We start from the raw sequence: 16,288 nt of genomic DNA, 5'->3' as shown, positions 1-16,288 counted from the left end.
ATGTCTATACTGCATATCTTTATATTTGTAGATGCTTTCTTCCTCTATGTGGCCAAAAAAATGCATAATGTGAGGAAACAAAATTTAAAGAAGACAGGACAGTTAATTGAATACTGTTTTTAATATTCACAAACTGTGGTTGGCAGTTTGGCAGAATTCGAATAGAAAAGTGTGGTCCTGTTCATGTTTTTAACCGGACTCTCCTCCCAGCTTTGTTTAACCTACTGTCCCATTCAGAACTTACTTCCAGTCTGGCTCTGTCTACATCTTTAGGCAGCCTGTTCCGCCCTCTGGTGGTGACAATTAGCGATTCATAAGGGTAAATCTACAGGGAAGGAGAGGAACCACATTTTCAAACATTTCAAACACTTGTGTAGTTACAGAATCACTGGGACTATTCAACATATAGACTTCTTGACATGGATTGAATTGCTTAAAAAAGGAGGGGTAAAGTGTAAAACCTTACCTTGTACTCTGCTGGGAGAAGAAACAAAGAAAATCAAGTCAGTACAACAGAAGAAAAAGCCCCTAATTAAAGGCTTCAATCTAACATGGGTGAGGTGTTTTAAATTCAGATTAAATTACCTCTGCTGCCCCAGTTGACCTCGCTGCCACTGTCGTACTGGTACTGGTAGCAATCTGCACTCTGAGGCTGCAGGGGCAGACAAGGACAATGAGATTTACAAGTGCGGTGGGAATTTCCTAATAAAACAGCCTAATGGAAGAGGCAAAAGGTGAGAAAGCAGAAATCAGAAAAGAGCTGTATGATATTCGGACACATAATATGAAATATGTCAAAGAAGCAGCTCATCATGTCATGTGATTCATGTGACGTTCACTGTGGTCTCACCCGCTGCAGGCCGTTGCGCCGGTATCCTGGTAGTGAAGCTGACTTACAACCAAAATCTAAAATAGAGAACAGCAGCAGTCAAATATTACCAACTGCTGCTTACATTTTTGATATATTTTATGCATTCTGGCACATTAAAAACCTCAAATCCTGCTAGTGGATTTGAAAAGTGTGATAATTTTGCCAAAATCACACCATCTGTCAGAGCCAGAAAGTGGAAAAAGTGTTTTTCTGTCACAAAAAGTAACCAAACCCTAGCATAAAATAAACATCTTTCATCAAAAACCAATATGTTCTAAGTGTCTCATTGAAAAATTCACATACAATAAGGAGTTATCTGTTAAAAAATGAACAAATAAACAAAATAAAATTCTGTGTTCCTTAGCATCTGTGGTTAAAGACAGTTAACATTGGAGCAAGTTGTTGTAAGTCACATCCAGGATGGTGAAATACCTTTGTAGAATTGATGTACAGAGTAGCGTCAAAATGTAGATTGTAAAATGCAATTTGTAGCACGTAGAGGCACAGTTTTTTCCAGTATTGCCATTTGGAAAAATGTTGCATGTGTTAATTACACACTTTATTACAGTTTATTTTTGTAAAATATCTGATCAAAAAACACAACTTTCATTCTTTTTTGTCATTTTGGTGTGTGTTACTGCACAGGAGACATTTGTGAGTTCTCTCTACTTCTTGTCATGCTTCTTCAGAGGGTTAAAATCAAACATCAGTCCCTGGTTAGTGCCAGAAGATGGCGGTAAAGACTAACAAAAAAATTCCTATAGTTCCAGATGTGTGCTTGTTTGATGTGGGGTCACTGAACACATCATTAATGAACCAACTTTCACTGGAAATTTAAACTTAACAGCTACTGTTTAAATACACCAGAACCACAAACTGAAATACATGCAGGGTAAACTGTTTTAGCTTAATCACTGCAGCTTTTCAAAATAATAAACTTACCACTATCAGTGCTGTATTGTGATCGTGGAGCTGGGAAATAAACAGATCATACATTTACATGACATCTTACACTCTACAAAAAAACTACAATTGCTGTTGCATTTTAGCCTGCTCTAAATTTTGATTAAATTCCCCAATATTCAAAGGAATTTCTGCACTCATTTGACAGCCATCTGTCTAGTTAGAGGCCAAACAAAGAAACTAAAAAGGAGCAAGTTGAGAACTCATCAAGCCCTGGGAGGAACACAAAACATCAAAGGGGCAATAAGGCAGAAAGAGGCCAGGCAAAGACTCAGTGAAGAAAAGGAGAAGAAAATCCAAAAACATGCACACCAGCACAAAACCACACTGCATGCTTCACCGTCTAATCGCACAACACAAGGCTTGTACGGTTGCAAGCTTTTGTTGCCTCTCAACCACAGCCAGCCGAGTCCCGTTCAGTTGTGCTTCCTCCCATTTGAGAAACAGCTTTAATGAGAGATCTTACGGCTCATAAATAAAACAGGATATGGGACACCAGCTGTGAGAGCCAGATAGAGTGAGATAGATACACAGATAGACGGATGGACGGCGATCTAGCAGAGTAGCATACAGAGAGAGATTTCAGAAGAGGGAGGTGGGGGGGGGGGAAGCTGTGATAAGGATGCAAGGTGAGGAGGGAGATTTTGATGGAGATCTAGAAAAGAAAGTGATGAAAGGATGAAGACAGGCCGATGTCTGGATATCAGAGGCTGAAACAATAGCCCCGATGCATGAGCAGTGAAGCTTGGCGATTACAAACAGCAACAACTCTGGTAGCTTCAGGTCTGACTGTATCACATCTGGCGTTTGCTGCACACTCAGTTGAACGCCGTTTTTCTTTCAGTGGCTTGAAATGTTCAGAATCGGTGCGATCGGACATCCTCACAGCAACGACAGGCCACATCTGGTGCCGCTGCTGGCCTACCGCGGGTTCAGCAGCAGCTGTTCAACTCACTCATCATCTTTCCATCTCAATAAACCCCCCCAGCAGCCTGCAGCAGCCGTGACCCTCTGCGACCTGCATCCACAGCCTCACTGCCCTCGCCTCAAACCCCAACGACAGCAGATATTGAAGATGGTAAAAAACAGAAATAAAAGCCCTTGTGGCAACGTATATGATCACACTGAGGGATACAGTCGGAGGTGCCGGCGTCCCTGAACTTGCAGAAACAGACAAAAGAGGGTGATACGCAGAGGGGGGCAGGGTGGATCCTTACAGCCGTTAATGGTGTTGTTGTACGCTGTGGTGCCGTAGCCCGTAGTGTTCAGTGTTTCCTTGCTCCCACTTCGAGAATTCCTCGCACTGCCCCAGGGGTCGTTGTCATAGGAACCAGATCTGGCTTTCATCTCCTCCTTTAGGATCATCCTCCCGATGCCACTCCCAATCTGAGAGGGAAGAGAGGGAGGAAAGGAGCAGAAAGGAGGGAGAGAAAATGAAACCGACATCAGGGAAAATTTGCTAATTCAACGTACGGCAGAAATCACGAGAGAAGCAAATAAAGTGATGAGGATAGTTTAGGCTCCATAGCATTAAAAGTGCATTATTTATGGGTGTTTTTGAGGAGGGGACTCCAGCATGTGATGATGAAGAAGGCGAGATAGAAAATAATGAAGCTCTTACTCTTTGAAGACTCTGACTCCAACTCTCTTCATCTCCTCCCGTCGAGAAGCGTCTTCTCGGCGCCCGATAGGCTGAGAGAGAAAAGAGATAAAAGAGATTCTCTCGTACGAATGCACAGCTCCGAGTGGAACACAGCAACAGAGTAAGTGAGAAATATGACAACACGGTTACAAAGTGAACTGTACTCCGATGTCTGTGAGAAAAAAAAAAGATGTAGCTGGCAGCTCTAAATAAGTGAAGTGACAGGGTTTCCTACCCTTTGGGGAGCTGGTGTAGGGGTAGTAGTCACACTCTGACTGGGTATATGGCTCTGGAGAGTAGGTGGACAGTCTGGAGGATCTGAGGATGTCCTCGCTGGTCCTGCTTTTGGTGGCTGCTTCCACATGATTGTCTGGAAAAAGATGGATCGAGTGATCAAGGAAAAAAAACAAGCAGAAACACAAAAAAGAGTACTTCTGTTCAAGAATAGTTTGACATTTTGGAAAATATGCTCTTTCAGTTTCTCCCCAAGAGTTAAATGAGAAATTAGAAACCATTCTCGTATCTGTTGGTTCAATAGGAACCTAGAATTACGAGTCAGTTAACTTGACTTGAAGAAGGAAAAGTGTAACGTTTTCTACTTTGCACAGTGTAGTAAGAGACCATTTACAGTCATCCTACAGCCAGATAAATGTGGATTAACTGCTTCTGAAAGTATTGTGTGTTGTTGCTGCTAGCGATTAACTTTACAATGGAGAAAGTACTCAACTTCTAAATCAAAGACACAGAATGGCTCGTTTTTTCCAGTGCACAACAGGCCTGTAACTAGCAATTACGGTCACTGTTGATTAATCTGTCAATTAATCAACTTGATTAATTGATTAATTGATCATATGGCATCCTTTGAAATTTAAGGAACAATGCGCTTTACATTAACACAACTGCCACATTTGACAAGTGATGAAAACAGATTCAAACAAGATGAAACGGCTAAATCAAGATTTTAGACATTTTATATATCACATTTAACAGCTATTGTGTCAAAGTACCTTCCACTAACACATGTGGTTTTTGAAGTTAAGACTCTATATTGTTATTTATAGTGTGCTTTTAATCTTACTAATTAAGTAAAACTCTACAAAAAAACAAAGTACTTCTTTATGTATAATGTGCATAATGAATATTTAGGCTGAGACCCTACAGTGTTGTAAATATGTGGAATAACCCAAGTAATGCAGTGATATGCAACTAAAACAGAACTTATAACTAATATATCTTTTTCTATCAATTTCTACAACTAATGTAAATGTAAGATCACATCTAAATCAAAATAAATCCGTACTAATGAAGTGATGTTGGTAGTCACAGTGATGCGACTTATTGCAGGCAAACAGTGACATTTCTCCCGCTAGGTTTGACGGTCTTGAACTTGAATGTCTGTTGCTTATAAGTAAGGAGTGACTTTGAAAGCAGTTATTTTGTTATTAACCTCTGACCTTGAAAAAAATCAGATAAGGACCTTTGAGTATTAAGTCTGAGAACAGCTGATACAAAGCCTGAAACTAAATTGCCTTCTGGCTCCAGCTTTCCATCAATCACGTCTCTATCTAACTTTCAAAAAGACCATTGTATCTTGTTTCTTTCATCTATAGAAAAACCAGAGCGTGGAAGAAAGTCATCTGCCATTTCTTGCATTTCTTGGCTAAAGCAGTGACCTTCTGTACTTTTCAACTATCATGAAAAGGCTGGAAGACCTTGTGCCCAGTTTTTGACAAAACATGTTAATTAGTCAACTTTTGAGGTGTCAGTGAATTCAGTTTTCTTTTGTGTCTAGTTCTCATGCTAAACTAAGTCAGTCATCTCCTGGCTGCATCCTGAAAAGACAGACGCTTTAAAAGATTGGCATTGATCTCCTCATCTGGCTCCTGGTGTGAAAGTGAATTTCCCAACATGTCAAACTATTGCTTTAAGACTTAGCACTTTACGGTGCCAAACAAAACATATTAATGAAGAGCAGAGAAATGTACAGCGAGAGAGTACATTTACGCAGCAAATTCTCAGTCATCATATCCACCACTTCTGTCGGGGCAGATCAATATTTTAGCCAACAGTGGGAAAATAACATTAAAGTGAGTTCAGTTACTGCTCAGCCTGAGGCACACAGTCATTCCATGAGTGGTGTGAGATGATGATGTTGATGACACTCCGCACTGAAGCACAGTCAATGGAAGTCAATGGAAGTCAATGGACGTAACATGCAGTGTAATGTTACATAGATCGCTCTTCACTCTGTTAGCCATTAGCCATGCCAGCCCCAATCCACGACCCACTGAATTCCTATACGCATGGTGCATGACAACAATGGCGGACGCTCTCATTTTCAAGACTCACACTTTCACCTCAACTGAGCCCCACGCACACAAAGAAACACATTCAGAGCAAAGATTGACAGCAGACTGAAACTTCCATCAGAGGAATCGTGGCTGTAAAATATTGACACTGGATGACAAATACAGGAAGAGAGAGACGCACGCACACACACAGATATGAAATATCTATCTACCAACAGTGAATGAAACAGCGAGAGGAGGGAGATACTTACAGTGGTAAGGTCACCGGGTAAAGTGGAGCAGAAGGTGGAGGAGGGAAGTGAATAAAAGTGATTGGATGCAATAAAAAAGAGGTGAAAAGAAAAGGGAAACATTATTGGAGGCATCCCAGAGGGAGATGTGAGAATGTGAGAGCTTTGCTACCCATACAGAGCACAAGGTGTAAATCCCCCCCCCCAAAAGAAAAAAAAACGGGCTTTTGACACAGCCTCCTTTCCATACAGGTAGCAAACAAGATTAGTACATAACTGGCCTTCGCTGCACAAAGCAACTTCACATGTATCTGACGTGGCTTTACATTCTGTTTAGTGCTGAAATAAGAGAAAATCACAATCAATAGCTATTTAGGAAGACTTACAGGGCAGTAAGGATCAATATAACTGATGGGGACGATTGAGTTACATGTTCTAAGAAGGCAAGCTGAAAAGTTCATAAACTTGACATTTACAAAATATGCTGTAATATTATTTTCCTAATTCTATGCAAAAGATAAAGGTTGTACACAGACATATAATAGCCAGTGATGTAATAATTGTTATAACTGAGAAGAATGAAAGTATCTGCACACGGGTGGACACACTGTTCACTAACTAAACCCACACATACTGTACAGAGAAGCATGCAGGACAACAACAAAGATACACTATTCTCAATCAGGACATCTTGTGACTCTCAGCTGAAAAGCCTTCTCGAGTGCAATGTGATGAGGGAAGAATGAATCTTTTTCTTATGCATGTTTATACTCAAGCACGCTATCCAGATGGCTTCAGTGCATTTAAGTTTAATGACTTGTTAAAAAAAAGAGGCACAAATAGCATCTTGTTTTAACCATGCTGCCATGCTATTTAATTGAGCAACAACTCACATTTGTTTTCTACAATTAGCTCAATAGCTGTCTCCAGGTTCTGCCTAATCCTTTACAACACAGTAGCCCTAAACCGTAAACTGGCTAACCAGGCCAGACTGACGAATACAAGAAGACTCCCCAAAGCAAATATAAATTCCTATTATAATGCAGTTTTCCACTGTGCTTTGTTCCGTCGGTCTGTTCTATTCTGGTGAATTGTGTGTCCTCAGAGTCCCATGTACTCAACACTTGTCACGCCTGAGCAACCTTCACTTCATTCATGGCCTGTTGCAGCCCTATTTGCCATCAGGAACCTGTCGGGAGCTGCACGCAGAAGCAGCATACATATGCTCGTGGCATGCACACTAAAAACGCAGCTCTACTGCCACTAATGCAATAAGTCCGACTGATATTTCTTTTTTCTTTTGCATTTTTCAAAACAAGCTGTCAAATTCTGTTTCCTCTCTCTAGCACAACATCAATCCATTCCAGTCATCTGTTTTGCTTGGTGAAGGCTTCAGCTTCAGCAATAACTGGAACATCAATACTAATCGATGCTTTAGTATGAAGGGCTGTTGAGGGACATCGATAGGTCGGTAAAAACATCTACACCAAAACACAGCATGACTAAACCGACAGGAGGACAGGCAGGCTAAGGCGGGGCTAACTGCACTGTACCCGTTCTCTTATAGATGGGAGGCTTCCTGTAGATGTTGGGATCCCCTGTGGCTGAGGAGAGAAAGAGGAGATGAAGACGTGAAACATGGAGGAGGGGATGTGAACTGCTGGATGGGATGATGGTAACGGGAGAAGTAGGAAGAAAGAGGGATGATTGTACGGGAAGATAAAAAGAAGATGCGGTACGAGGGGAAGAATATGCCAGAGCGGTAATGTGTCGTATAAAAATACAACTTAGTCACATTTTTACACATCCTCTTTCCCACGGAACGTAACAGAACCTTTCTGTATGATTTGCAGTAGTGAGTGACGGATGATGAAATCTCTGTGAGAGTAATCAAAAGAAATCGAGTGCAGAGAGGAGATGAGGACTCCTACCTGGTACATGAAAATGTTTAGGGGGCTGGTTTGTGGTGGGTGTGCTTGACCGCCCCTCTTGGCCGTAATAAGGTGAACTCCTGCCACTCTCAGAGCCTGCAGCCAGCCACAGCCAATCACAGCAGAGGAAACGAGAGCATGAAGGAAAGCCTCAACACATGCAGATGAAAACTAAACAGCTCCCGTTCAAATTACAAAGTGACAACTTTTCCACTTGTGCAACGACAAAGACTACTGACTCAGTAGAGCAGATTTCTTCAAAGTGTCACTGCACATGTGTAAGAGTTAAATGAAATGGAAGCAGAGGAGCAACCGCAGCACATGAGACAGCCAGAGAACTATTCCGACAGACATTCTGCCCTAAGGCGGTGAATCTATAAATCTTACGAGACTTACACTATATGAGGGGTTAGTTATTGTCGCTAAAATAGAGGTAATGACAAACAGATGGAAATGACAAGCAATTTGATGTATAATAGAGGAATCATTTCACAATTAGGATAAAAACAATTATCATGACTCTACGATTTCTAAAAGCTCCAACTAAGACATTATTACAATAACAAACTGTAAAAAAAATGATACATTGTGGTTATATAAAGGGGTTATTGTCCAGACTGTGTCTTGGTTGGAGCCAAGGACTTCCTGGTGTCTCCACTGGTTACCTGGCAACTTCAGAAGCTGTAACCCTAAACACTGATGTTATAAGCAGACAAGGATTAAATGCCAGCTTTCTTACCAGGGTATCCATAGTGCTGTGGAGAGCGAGGCATTATGGGCGACATGCCTTGGCGGCTATATGTCGGCGAGTCAATATAACCTGGACTGGAGCACCGCCTCTGCTTTGCATCCAGGCTGTCGTAGTCCTAGACGAAAACAAAGGAGATGGTTTGAGTGAAAGAAGAGCAGGGGGGCAACGAGGAGACAAATAGCTTAGTGACAGCCAAAATAACAACACTTCACTGGTTTGAACTTGTCCCAACTGATCTGCTATTTACATTTAAAGAAAGAATGCTCACCTGAGAATAGGGAGAGAGCGTCCCAAGTGACTGCAAAATCAGTGGAGACAGAAAGGTTTTCATTTAGATTGGAGCAGTAGGTTAAGATTGTAGGGGGAAAAAAAGAAAACAACTATATTTCACATATGTATTTACCTGAACACAAGGAATTATCAGACAGTTTTTCAAAGTGATCTCAAGTAGACATGGAATTATACTGGAGTTGATAAAAGGGATAGTTTGACATTTTTGGAAATAAGCTTATTCGCTTTCTTAGATGAGAACTTGAGGACAACGTTCATATTTGTCAGACTCACTAAAGCTTTATATGTGTTTTTCTCATCTATACAGAAACTAGAATGTAAAATTGTCAAGTGCTTTTATTGGGTGATATGTATGTCTTGTTAGGACTTGCTAATGCGTAGATTTTTCTTTTAACTTTAGACATAGGATTACTGGCTGTTTACCCAAGTTTCCACTCGTAAGGCTAGGTTAAGCTGATCATCTCCTGGTTCTAGCTTAATAGTTAGCAGAAGATATGAGAATGGTATCGTTCTTCCATCTAATTCTTAGCAAGAAAGCAAAGTTCTCAAAAATGCCCAACTATCCCTGTGTGTGATCCATCTGTAATAAGAAATGCACCAGAAACTAATGTGAATTGACTGTCAGGCAGCACTTGAGGCTCATCATTTTCAGTTTTTACCAGATTTCTATTGAAAATTTGAAATGAAGTTTGATCAAAAAATATTCTTCTCAAATATGAGTTCTGCAAAAAGGACAAGATTCATGATTTTTTTTTTTTAACTGTCAAGGACCTTTTGCAAAATTGAAAGCAGACTTCCTGTATTAGAAAGTAAAGAGAGAAACCAATGTCTTTAATTGTGCCTCCTTGTGAAACTAGCTCTGCAGATGGAGTTTATAGATACAATTTAAGATCCAAATTTTCAATTTTGTCACATCTGACCAAATCAAAATAATCAAATAAAGAACCAAAAATTCCTGAACAGTTTTTCTCTGACAAATAGAAAACAATGGCAAAAACAGCAAAACAATAAGCCCAACAAACTACATGACAGACGTCTAATGAAGACAAATACTTTCATTCCTTCTGAAAATAGACCACTGATGAGAGCGATGCTACGTCTGGCCTGGAGTGTGTGGCAGTAGTACCTCCCCATAGCTGTTAGTGTCTAGCCTGTCATCAGAGATGTATCTGTGGTACGGCTGGTATGAGGAGGATATGAGGTCTGGCTGTTGGACCTCATATATGGCCTTGACCTTTGGCAGGGCAGCTAGGTCCTTATAATCTAGGATCTCATTCTCCACTCTGGCCTGGGAAGAGGACACACATACACCCACCAAAGACAGATACAACAGCAACGAGACCCAACGTCAAGCACAGGGACAATGCACAGAAACAAAAGTAGAATGAGAGCTCCACTGGTGATAGTGAGCAGATCATGCAGCAGTGAGAGGAGTGTGGGCCAGCAAGAGCTGATGAAGCACATACAAGTACAAACGCACACATGCACGCTGCAGAAGCTGACAGCACTGCGAGTTGTTGACCTTCAGGAGCTCAGCATATGTGGGAAAAAAAGCAGAGAGAGAGAGAGAGAGAGAGAGAAAGAGACAGGGAGGAGGAGTAGAGACAGTATGGACGACAAGCGTGCTTACGCTGCATTTCTCCCTCATCCATCACCTTAAACAGAAAGGTCATTGATTATGAGACGAGAGCAGAGTAGAGCAGGGCTGAGCAGAGAGTGGGGACTCCTGCTTGCATGCAGACAACTCTTGACATGCTAATACTACCGTCATACAGCAACACAAGGACTGAGGTCCAGTTTTAAAATGGAACTGGTCCAACTCTTCAGTGCACTTATAGAGTATATACATATATCGTTAAGTGCCCTATAAAAAGTATTCACCTTACTTGGAAGGTTGACATCTTTCATAACTTTTCAAAATGTAATCATGGTCATAATTTAGCCATTGTTGATAAGAATTAACAAAAAAGACTCTTTCATGTTAAAATGAAAACATATTTCAACAAAGTAATGTCAACTAATTAAACATTCTAACCTAAAATAAGTGATTGTGGCTGTATACTTTGGGTCATTTCTTGCTGGAAAATAAACCTTTTCCCAAGTCACAGTTCTCTTCCAAACTCTATCAGTTTGTCCTCCAGGATCTTCCTATATTTGTCTGCATTCATTTTAGCCTCTACCTTTACAAGCCTTCCAGGGCCTGCTGCTGATCGAAGCTTTGCCACATTATGATGCTGCCACCACCATGCTTTACAGTGGCATGCTGTGTTTGTAATGATGCGTGCACTTTTGTCTTCGTATACTGTAGTTATAGCTAGGTTGTACCGATTCACCAATGACCAGAACTACTGGATATCAATATCTTTATACTACAATCATGAGACACATTCATGCAGTCAGACAATCTCCATTCCATTGATTGTCGGACTTGAAAACCAACTGGTTGCACTGGTGTTGTATTCAGTGAGTCACATTAAAGGAGGTGAATACTTACGCACTCACTCATTTTGGGTTTTATATTTTTAATAAATTGACATTACCTTGTAGGAATCCATTTTCACTTAAACAATAAAGTATTATAGTGCAAAATTGTGTCAAAAAAGTCAAATAAAATCAACCATGATTAAATGTTGATATTGGTTCAATCTAAGGTGTTTGCCACCACTGTCCTAAATTAACAGCATTGCTGATTACCAAAGTATTTTTTATGATTCTTTATAAAATGTTTTAGGGGTTGCATGTTAATCTTGATTAACTTCTGACCTCAGAGAATTCATATCCATGTATAATACAGCTGAGCTTGATGGATATGATATCAGTTTCAAACAACTGGGCAAATTCAGGCCTAAAAATGGTATTAGATGAAAAGTCAATGGATCACCGATGTCAGTAGGTTTCTTCCTCTGAAACCTTTCCATATCTACGGAAAATGTATGAAGTTTGACAGATATTTCACTCAAAACAAACAATCTTTAAAGTCAGTAAGAGAAACAGAATTTGGGTCATACAGTATATGTTTGCAGGTGGGCAGCAGGTTTGCACAGGGCAGGACACGTCATTGACCTTGTTTGGACTAAAGTAGTGACATCCCTACAGCCACAATGCTAGCAATGCTAAAATGCTATGCTTTCAGTACATAGTCGTGCATTTTGGTTACTGATGACTGAAAATTAACATCACAAATATGACACATCAATAATGTGTTCATTTCTTTTGAAAATAAGGGAAACAGAACAGGGCCATTATTGGTGTGTGCTGGCGTCATTTTTCTTGTTGTTCACACTGTAACAACATTAACAAAGCTCTGACTATTTTTCAACAACTGCCACACCATTAATGAAAACAGAGGTTGGGACAAAGACAAGTGAACAGGCCAAGGGAGTGAGCAGCCTCTTGTGTTTAACCGTTGCAGGTGTACGGGTAGTGCTTGTGTTTCTGGTGTGATTTAAGGGGTAAGTTCAGTGGCAGTGGCAGCCAAAAGCGACTGAAAGCTGTAGGGTCACAGGTTACTTACACATATAACTCTACTGGGAGAACCTATGGAGGAACCCGGCGGAGAGATGGAGGCCTCTGACAGGCGTCTGTGCTGTGAGGTACAATAACACAGATGGAAGTAGAAAGGGGGGAAACGTACACAGTCAGGAAATGACACTTTGATTTCATTTGAGCGTTTTCATTTGAAAACTGTGGCTCACCCTGAGTCTCCTCTCCGCCCTCGCCGCCTGCTTGCATAATGGATGCCACACCTCACATCCTGAAGAGCAAAAGAAAGAAGGAAGACATTTCAGCATTGGGTGTTCCCACATGCCTTGCATTCTGCATTGTACAAGGACAAGTGTGCTCTAAAGAATGTGTGTGGCTGCATTTCGTTTTACCTGTCAGGTACATTTCCTCTCCCTCTTTGAACATCATGTTACAGCGGGCGCACCTTGCACAAGCCGGGTGGTAGTGCTTCCCTCCCGCCTGTGAACAGGAGAGGAGCGAAAAAGAGGCGTGACGGAACATAAATTATCATCATAAATAGTTTCACAGGTTGAGGGCTAATCTACAAATTGCACCCCCACCATCAGCAGGTCATTGTCTCCATATGTTTTCTACTGTGTATCACCTGACCACCAATGACCTCATAAAGTATGAAGACATTACTGAATAGCCTGTAGCAGGTTCATCAGCATGCAGCCATCATATGCTTGCCACCACCCATTCTTCCCCCATGCCATAATTAGAGCAAAGATCCCTGCAGGTCAGTCACATGAAGAAAAGTCTGTGTATGATGGCGAGAGAAGGAGGGCGGTAACATAAGTGAAGGACACAAGAGTGTGAAACATGTCCTTGGACACCGAGAGCACCTCAAGGGAACATATCGGAGCACATGGCACAGCTGAAATGGACACATAAAATGATGCAGTTCACGGTCCTGATGTTTCTCACATGTGTCTCCGTGGGGCTGATGGCCGAGGCGTGGCCCCGTCCCATCACCTCTGCCTTCCCTGACACACCATAAGAGAATGTCTATTTATAGAAGCACTGCTGAGACCTGAACTGTGTCAAGCAAACGCACCCAGCATTGTGTGCGGGCGGTGGGCTATTATGTCATTTTTATGCTGCACTGACTTATCCCGCTCTCCATAAAACAGATGCTTTCATGTGATCCGCAGGAAATCGGTAATCTTCGACGAATGAGCTCTCTCCAAGAACTGCCAGCGTGCAGCAGGGTTCTTAATTGTATCTGAGCCGCATCTTAACCAATAACCGTGCTCCTCCAGCGGCTCAGGTTACTGTGAAAGGAAAGCCAGGAGAGGATGCAGCATTTCCATCTCCTGCTTTCCGAGCAACAGAGCGCTTACCAACTGTGGTCACATAGTATCAATTCAGCAGCTGCTGCTACCATTTCTAATGAGACCCCCGATTTTCTCCGGTGGCATTAACAAGCTGCTAAATTTATTGCCAAACTGAGATGAGAAGTGAAACTCAAGAAAGGAAGGAAGATTTTATGACCCTCTGTCTTCCACTTCCTCACTTTATTTCTCCCCTTTCTCCACCTTCTCTAAAACTAGTCATTAAACTAACAGCCTTTGGCTCTGGAAATTTGGGCAGACGAGATGCTCTACAACAAGCCTAATCATCAGCACAGCCACTTGTGCAGACAAATTAGTCTGGGTTTTTCACACATATAGCAGGGAAATAATTACAGCAAAGATTTTAGACAAATTCCCAAAAATCACAATAGCATTACATTTTTAAACAGACATATGACTGACTTATTGGTACATGTTACAGTGGCAAGACTGAGCTCATAAGTTGTTCTTCTCCTGAATGGACTTTATTCTGTATGCCTGGGCACCATGTTCTCTGGATTTAGGCTGCTTGAGATCAGTTGCGTGCTGCATCTTAACTAAGAGCATCATTACGGTATCAAAAATTGACAGAAGAAAAGACCAAAGGCATGCAAGCGCACACATGTTTAGAGAGCAAGTGAGACAGACATAGAGGGAAGAGAAAGAGAGGGAGAGACATGCGGATAAAGGCTGACATGTCCCGATGTCTATAAATAGCCCAGAGAGGCTGACAGTCAGGAACAAAGCACTTTACACCAGCCATTCTGACAAGCAAAGGAGCACAGGGACAACAAGGCCCCGAGTGTGTGTGTGTGTAGATGTGTGTGTGTGTGTGTGTCTCACAAAGTTTTACTACGTCTGCTCCCTTTCCACAGGTCCCAACAGACCAACGAGACCCTCCCGAGACTCTTCCAAAACATTTAATTAGCATCTGCACTTTATCACTTTCCTTATTTTCATCCCTCTTCCCGTCGTTACCTTCCCTTCACTTCTTTCCTCCGTCCGCCCCGAAGCAGCTCCTTCTCCTCTGCTGTCTTTACATCACTGCTGACTACTTCTCCTATCTCTTTTTAAAAAATGCTCAAATGTTCATTTCTATCACTGCAGAATTTGCTTTCGGTGTGCGTCCCTCCATCTACCATCTTTTCCCTTCAGTCTTTACCCTCTGATCTTTTTATAACTTCCCCTGCACTTTCCACTCCTTCCACAATCTTGAGGGTTCAGCCGAGCTTTTAGCCTCGTGTTAGTGCAGGTACGCGCCGCTCAAAGAAGAAACAGCGAAAAAGACCAACGTTGGACTAACACAGAGCAGCTGAATTTGTTTTGGCTTAATAAAGCGGAGAAATGTTTTATTTTTTATCACCTCTCAATCTTAAGTCGCTCACTCCCTAAAGCACAGGGCGGCTTAAACAGAGCTGAGGATAAACTGCAACAGCGCAGTTCTGATAATGCCGATTACACACAGTCAAGTCCCAATCTGGATTTCCAAAACCACTGCAGATCTGTACAGATTTGGTGCATGTAAATCTCCGCTGGCATCATCTCATGTTGAAATCTGGTTGCATTCTCACCTCCAGCACCCTTCCACTGATGTATCTGCTGCAGGTTTCACATTTCACCCCATACTGGGCGTGGTAGTCTGCCTCACAGTACGGGACTCCATCCCTGCAACATATAAAGGAAGCTGCTGTAGTGTGGCAAATGCACTGTTAACCGTATCTGGCGAAATTGGATATGAAGAAGAAGCAGAGTCAATGCCATCAAAAGCAAACACCATACATTTCTCATCAGACATTTTTGTATTTGTACGTTGCTTGCATGTTGTTTCGCTCTATGTTTTATCCCTATTACCACTCACTTGCTGATGTACTCTCCTGTGAGGACCATGTTGCAGGTCCGACATCTGAAGCAGCTGACATGCCACTGCTTCTCCAACGCCAGGAGAGACTGACCCTGCTTGATCTCGGCTCCGCATCCAGCGCAGTCTGCAGACGGGGAGGGCGTGAAAGAGAGAAAAAGACGAACAGTTGAAGTGACAGAAAGAGGAGACGCAAACAGAACGGAAGAAGAAACATTGCGGAGTTGAAAGGGATGATAAGAGACAGAAAAGGGGTGTAACTGTACATATTTAAACAACCACAGTGCTCTTAAGTGTAGTTTTCCACCCCGTTGGTATAGCCACCTCCTTAATAAACAGCTGCACTAATGTGGGATGTTGTATTTCTGCACAGTCTCTCAACTGTAAGCACCGCTGAATATGATTTCATGCAGGCTAAATAGCCCTGGGGCTAAAACAGATTCATAAAAATCCCTTTCACAAGAGCCGTGTATGAATCTCTATCTATGTCTTTTCCTCAGTCATAAGCCCGCCTGCACGGTATACAAGCCTGCTGCACATTCTATTTCTCTCAATAAGATTCTCTAGCAGGTGTTATTGACCATCACTAACTGGGTAAGGAAGA

At 41.9% G+C, this 16,288-nt stretch overlaps 1 protein-coding gene across 8 annotated transcripts in view; it reads right to left on the bottom strand.

Annotated features, from left to right (window-relative positions):
* The window catches only part of ablim3 (actin binding LIM protein family, member 3), a 52,372-nt gene that overhangs the window by 2,688 nt on the left and 33,396 nt on the right, over positions 1-16,288 (bottom strand). For 2 of the 8 annotated variants that reach the window (XM_051954628.1, XM_051954629.1), the window contains exons 5-21: positions 15,685-15,811; positions 15,398-15,491; positions 12,864-12,951; positions 12,684-12,742; positions 12,503-12,574; positions 10,116-10,276; positions 8,966-9,005; positions 8,686-8,812; positions 7,947-8,042; positions 7,569-7,619; positions 3,712-3,828; positions 3,456-3,526; positions 3,052-3,220; positions 1,814-1,843; positions 851-906; positions 467-652; positions 245-325 (exon numbers count right to left, since the gene is read on the bottom strand). In XM_051954628.1, the coding sequence (XP_051810588.1) occupies positions 572-652; positions 851-906; positions 1,814-1,843; positions 3,052-3,220; positions 3,456-3,526; positions 3,712-3,828; positions 7,569-7,619; positions 7,947-8,042; positions 8,686-8,812; positions 8,966-9,005; positions 10,116-10,276; positions 12,503-12,574; positions 12,684-12,742; positions 12,864-12,951; positions 15,398-15,491; positions 15,685-15,811 (1,439 nt within the window). In that variant the 3' untranslated portion in view covers positions 245-325; positions 467-571. Of the gene's footprint in view, positions 1-244; positions 326-466; positions 653-850; positions 907-1,813; positions 1,844-3,051; positions 3,221-3,455; positions 3,527-3,711; positions 3,847-7,568; positions 7,620-7,946; positions 8,043-8,685; positions 8,813-8,965; positions 9,006-10,114; positions 10,277-12,502; positions 12,575-12,683; positions 12,743-12,863; positions 12,952-15,397; positions 15,492-15,684; positions 15,812-16,288 lie in introns of all 8 variants that reach the window. The other 6 variants (XM_051954630.1, XM_051954631.1, XM_051954632.1 and 3 more) reach the window with 6 other exon arrangements.

This window comes from Acanthochromis polyacanthus, chromosome 10 (genome assembly GCF_021347895.1).
Source record: "Acanthochromis polyacanthus isolate Apoly-LR-REF ecotype Palm Island chromosome 10, KAUST_Apoly_ChrSc, whole genome shotgun sequence".
Classification (NCBI taxonomy): Eukaryota; Metazoa; Chordata; class Actinopteri; family Pomacentridae; genus Acanthochromis; species Acanthochromis polyacanthus.
Note: the sequence above shows the minus strand (reverse complement) of the source record. Positions and strands in the feature narration are given on the sequence as shown.